Genomic DNA, 6,000 nt, shown 5'->3' on the forward strand with positions numbered 1-6,000 from the left:
CTCCAAGTTCCAGCAGAAAATTGCTTTGGATCTTAAAGTAAGTAACAGGTCATTTTCTTCACAGTTTCTTTCCCCAACTCTTCCACAATGAGAAAACAAGCAGAGAATAAAACTCTGCTTTCTGCTATAGCATTACCTTTATTTCAGCACTATATCATATGCCTTAGACATCTCAAGTCTATGAATTCTCTGACAACTGTTCTGCTTCTAATGCATTTATGCATATGTATTTCTCCTAATGGATTTAAAATCACTACTATTCATTTCTAGATCTTAAACTATTTATTCTTCAGACCTCTTATTGGATCTGATTTACTGTGCTTATAAACCTAAACTGACACATTTGTGTCAGTCAGACTTCAGTATTTGGAAGGATGATTTCTTATGTGCAGTATCTTCCCCACTTACTGAGTTATACTGGCCCATCCCTTGATACATCTCAAGTCTTTTCCTCACAGTTGCATGTTTGTTCTTTGCAGCAGGTAAAGATGTTCAGATTTTCTTCTGTTAGCTCTTCCTTTCCACTTCTCTTTAGCAAAGTTGCCTGATTTTTTATATAACTGAGCCTTTTCTAATTAAGTGCAGTCATATTTGGGGTGGGTGCTAGGCTTCTGTCACAAGAACACAAACTCTGTATACTACCTACAATCACTGAATCAATCCTCAGCCAAAATTTCAAATCAACTCTACACTCAGGAATGAGACAAAGATTGGTAGGTTGGTTGGTTGTTTGTTTTTTTTCCACAAGACTCCTAAGACATCACAACATAAAGCCATTGTTTATCACCCTACAAATCTGTATTACTTGTAAGTGTAATAAGGCAAACATATCTTTAATTCTAAAGATAGCAAGGCCCATGTTTCTCAATCTGCAATGGAATATTCTCGAAACTGTCATAAAACTGCATTTTGTAGTATTTTACATTGTAACTGCTTTACAATATAAACCAAAGAGAAATCTATTGTTGCAGTTGGGTGATAGGCCCCAACCTGGGAACAAGTTTTCCAAATGTAATCCCTGGTTCTTTTACACTGTTTCTGTATAATTCAGATAAGATACTGTAGATCTGTTCAAACAACCCTCAGGAACCAGTGAAAACTGTATTTACTCCCAAAAAAGTAAGGGTCCAAAACATCTCTATGCTTCAGTACCTGTAAAGAAGAATTATAACCTCTAATTTCAGCACAAACAAATTAGCATATGATTAATGGCAAGATAATAGTATTGAGTAAATTACCTAATAACATTGCCTGGAAAATAAGATTTGTTCTAAATAGCAGGAATAACTACTATTTTTTGTTACATTTATAACTACTACACAAAACTGTTTCTGTTCATCAACAATCAACTTTATTGCATTACCTGGAATTAAAAAACTGTAGAACTTTTCCATGAGTTTTTGAATCATCTGATTAGCCTTTTTGGGTCTTCCACCTCCATCACTGAGAAATTCTGGTTTACTTAGCCCAGCTTCAAGAAGGTAAATTCCAACCTGTGAAAAGGTTATACAGTTAACAATTTAATTAACTGTTAAATTGACAAGAATATTATAAACAGAAGAGCATGAAAATTAGCATGTACAGACAGATATAATAAATCTACTAAAAACACCATGCAGAGGAAATACAGCTTCTGTGTTTCTTTAAGGTAATACATTGCTAATGGTGAAAAAAATATAAATATTTCTAGGAAAAAACACACTGAAAACATTACAAAAGCATGTAGAAACTACACATTATTTATAAATTATTATAAATTATAAATAAATAAGTACATAGTAGCTTCCAAATTTTGTTGCTCAGATGTTTTTATTTTATACTTCAAACAAACAAACAAAAAAAAGAACTTTCAAAATGCAGAACAAGTACAATGAATGTATACCTTTAAATCCTGAGCCTCTCTGGGTCTTTGATAAAGTCCAATTATCTTTTTCTTTTGCAACCATCTCAAGCCTTCCAATATTTCACTACTTAAAGTTGCTTCCACCAGAATACGTTGTTCATAAGCACCCAGGTATTCTTTTGTTTCATTACTGTACTCTTCTTCACTTCTTTCATGAACACACACCTGCAGCTCACCATCAGAGTCTCCTCTCATTAAAGTAAAGCTCCTGTCATGGAATTCGTCAGTTAGAATTTGCTCAGAAGGCAGATGAAGAGCAAATTCTCCCAACAAAGCCTTCCAGGACCTATCAGCACGGTAGGGTAACACTATAATATTTAGCTGTACAGACACAGGTGTTAAGATGGAATAAGGGTCTTCTTCATCATTAACTGTCAAAAACTTAACAGATTTTGAGCCACTGCCTTCTTTCTGTACAAGATCTTCATCAGTGCTATCATCGTTTATAACAATGAAGGATGCAGAAGTGCTTGGAACTGGAATATGATCCTCATTGGTTACTTCATCATCTAACACCACCATCTCGTTTCTCCGGTCTTCGTGCATATTCCAGCAGAGCTTTTTCTTCTTCTCCTCATCCACCTTGGACGGAGGTGCACGTTTTCGACGACTACTCATTTTGCTGTTTTCTCAATGGTACTTTCAGTATCTGCAAGGTAAAGTTAGTAAGTCAACAGCAGGCATCACAAAATCAAATCCTCATACTAGAATTTCACTGCACAAAACTCTGAGACACAAATATATGCACTGTGCACTCAAACTGTTCAGAAGCATTAGCTTTAGAAGGCCTCTCCTATTCCTGTTCCAGCACACAAAGCTGGACATGAAGCATGGTCTCGTACTACATCTTACAAGTTTGCCAGACAGCTACAGACAAAGATTAACAGGAGTGCTTAATTTCAGAGCTGTTACTCAGAATCTTGTGGGACAGATATAAACCAAGAAGCAGAGGAATCCTTCAAAGATGGGGGTGGAGGGAGACAGCAAAAAAACCCAAAACAAACCTCCGCAAACAAAAGTGCAGAAGTACAGGAGATCTGGGGGTGGGAGCGGGGCAAATACACATAAAATTCCTCTTTCCTTTCAAAGCCTACATAGAGCTGAAAATTAAAACAAACTTGACACAGGGCTAGTCTGAAGCTGCCACTACATAAAATGTGGTTCAGAGTTCAAGCTATCACGTTCTGTCCTTCAAAGGTCCCAACGACCTTGCTAATAATATTGAATAATTTTCCTGGAAAATTCACTTCTTGCGGAAGAGCCCTTAGTTGTCTGTTGTGCATTTCAGGGGCACCAAACTAAACAGAGTTCTAGAGTCTTAGTGACTAACTACAAACATAAGTCAAGATGGACATTCAACTTCATTCAACTGAACCTGGGACAGAAGAGATTTTGTGGATAAAATACAGGAAAATAAATACTGCTGAATGGTATATATCAAGAAGCAAATTATAGAATATTAGACCCATCTCAGAAACTAGTAACTACATAGCCAAAATCACATGCTCATAATTAAATACTCAAACAAGTAGGAACTTTTTTTCAAGATTTTTACAAGGAGCCTGAACACAGCAATAGATCTGTGACTTCTTATTACACTGTCAGTATAGATATTTGTGTCAACTCAGCTTGTGCCTACAACTTCCAAACGAATGTAGGAAGATAAGAGGAAAATATTCCAAGCTACTAAATCCAGTACACCATATCCTAATGTTAAAAAGGTTTATGCTGAAACAGAACAGAATTCCCGTTACTGAATAATTTTAGAAAGGTCTTGGGGGAAAAAAAAAACAAAACAACAAAAAACAACAAACATTAACTGATAATTCATGAAAGGAAATATTGTGAAATATGCATATATTGCTGCGTTTGAAATTCAAATACAGAATCGATCAGGTTGGAAAGACCTCTCAGATCATCCAGTCCAACGTGTGACTGAACACCACCATGTCAACTAGCCCACGGCACTCAGTGCCACATCCCATTTTGCCTTAAACACCTTCAGGGATGGTGACTATACATCTCCGGGCAGCTCATTCCAATGTCTAATCGCCCTTTCGGTGAAGAAATTCTTCCAAAGGTTCAATCTAAACATTCCCTGGCGCAGCTTAAGGCCATTTCTTCTCATCCCGTCACAGTTGTTCGGGAGAAGAGACCGACCCCCGCCCGCCCACAGCTTCCTTTCAGGCAGTTGTAGAGAATAAAAGTCTCCCACAATTACACAACAGACTAAAGAGAAGGGCGGGCGAGTTTTTCAAAACAATGTTCATGCACACGGAGCGATGCTGACAGCGCTCGAAGCAAATCCCGACGGCGAGCACACATCGCACCTAACCCAGAGGCAGAGGGGTCCCTGCGGCATCCCGGCGCGCAGGGGCACGATGCCAGCTCGGGCATCGCCCTCTGAGGGACAAGCGGCAGGGAACCCTCGGTGTCAGCGGGGTCTGCTCGCAGCTGCAGCGGCCAGGAGAGCCCGTGCCTACGAGGGGAAGCAGCGGCCGCACACGGGGCAGGGCAAGCGGCCGTGGCTGTCTGTAGAGGCACCGAGCGCCCGCCGCCGCCGGGGCCAGGCCCGGGGCCTCCCGCACCGCGCTCCCCCGCAGGGACGCGGACAGCTCTCGCTGTCCCGAACGGGGAAAGCGACGGGAAGCTCGGCAAGCCGAGCCCAGCAGCGGGACGCGATACCTCTGGAGCCGGCACCGTACCACCGCGACACCTGCCACCGGCGGGCTCTGCGCGGCTGCGGTGACCCACCGCTGCCCCCCGGTCACCGCGCAGTCGGCCCGCGGCATCCACCGCTACCCGCGGCCGCTCGCACAGGCCTCGGGCTGCCCGGCCCCGCCGCCGCCGCCAGCGGCGCAGCCGCCGCGCCGCGCAGGACTAGCGGGGCGGGAGGAGCGGCCGCTCACGGCCGTAGCGGAGGGCGGGGGCGCAGGGTGAGGGGAGCGGGGCGGGGAGCCGCGGACGTACCGGAGCGGTGACGCTGCTGCCCCGGCGGCCGCGGCTCCTCCCGGCTCGGGCGGGGCCCCCCGCGCGCCCGCGGGGCGGGACCGGGGGGCGCGAGAGCGCACCGCCCCTGGCAGCGCCGGACGGAGCCCCGGGCAGGGGTGGAGGGGAGCGCGCGCACCCGCTCTGGCCCGAGCCGCAGCCAATGGGCTCCGGGAACAGTGACATTTGCCCCGCCCCTCAATGACGTCAGCGGAACAAAGACGGGAAGGCCGGGGAGCAGCGCAGGCGCAGTTGGGTACGCCCCGGCGAGGGGGCGGGTTAAGGGCGGTGGTGCCCTCAGTGGGGCGTGGCTGAGGGCGTGGTGACGTCACGCCGGTGGGCGTAGCCGCTTGGCACGTGGGCAGGGTGGCGCTGAGGGCTGGGCCCTGGCTGGGGCGTGGGAAAGTGGTGCGGTCCCGGGAATGCACGGGAAGCTCCCGCTGGAAGAGTTTCGCTGTGCAGGTGGCCGTGCACTGGGACAGACTGTCCGGAGAGGCTGCGGAGGCTCGCGCTGGAGGCACTCGAGAACCGTCTGGTCGCAATCCCGTGCCGTGTGCTCTGGGATGGTCCTGCGGCAGCACGGAGGTTGGACCAGATGACCCCTTGTGGTCCCTTCCAACGGGAGCCACTCTGTGATTTTGTGCGTGGAAAGAAGAGAAAGGAGCGTTCAAGCATCTGACAAGAGCGATTGAAAGAGCGAGTTGCTGGGCTGTTAGCACTGCGAAAATCAGGCCAATTAATTTTTAACACATAAATCACTTCAGTAAAAACTACGGAAGGAAGCTGGTGAAGTTGCTGAAGTGTCTGGAGCACAAGTCCTACGAGGAGTGGCTGCGGGAGCTGGGGGTGTAGCCTGGAGAAGAGGAGGCTCCTGGGCAGTCCCTACACCTCCCTGAAAGGAGCCTGTAGCCGGGTAGGGTTTGGCATCTTCCATCGGCAAACAGCGACAGGATGAGAGAACACGGCCTCCAGCTGTGCCAAAGCGAACTCAGGGTGAACATTAGCAGGAGTTTCTTCTTAGAGCAATTTAACACTGGAATGAGCTGCCCAGGGAGGTGGTGGAGTCACCGTCCCTGGAAGTGCTCAAGAAAAGGCTGGATATGCCACTT

General features: G+C 46.5%; 1 protein-coding gene across 2 annotated transcripts in view; it reads right to left on the reverse strand.

Moving 5' to 3' along the window:
• The window catches only part of SHPRH (SNF2 histone linker PHD RING helicase), a 55,952-nt gene extending 50,932 nt beyond the window's left edge, over window positions 1-5,020 (reverse strand). Inside the window, exons 1-3 of one of the 2 annotated variants that reach the window (XM_056487882.1) lie at window positions 4,874-5,020; window positions 1,883-2,552; window positions 1,364-1,493 (exon numbers count right to left, since the gene is read on the reverse strand). In XM_056487882.1, the coding sequence (XP_056343857.1) occupies window positions 1,364-1,493; window positions 1,883-2,521 (769 nt within the window). In that variant the 5' untranslated portion in view covers window positions 2,522-2,552; window positions 4,874-5,020. Of the gene's footprint in view, window positions 1-1,363; window positions 1,494-1,882; window positions 2,553-4,588; window positions 4,787-4,873 lie in introns of those variants that run through there. The other variant, XM_056487883.1, reaches the window with a different exon arrangement.
• Window positions 5,021-6,000: the final 980 nt, after the last annotated feature.

The sequence above is a fragment of the Oenanthe melanoleuca genome, chromosome 3 (assembly GCF_029582105.1).
Source record: "Oenanthe melanoleuca isolate GR-GAL-2019-014 chromosome 3, OMel1.0, whole genome shotgun sequence".
NCBI classification, from domain to species: Eukaryota; Metazoa; Chordata; class Aves; order Passeriformes; family Muscicapidae; genus Oenanthe; species Oenanthe melanoleuca.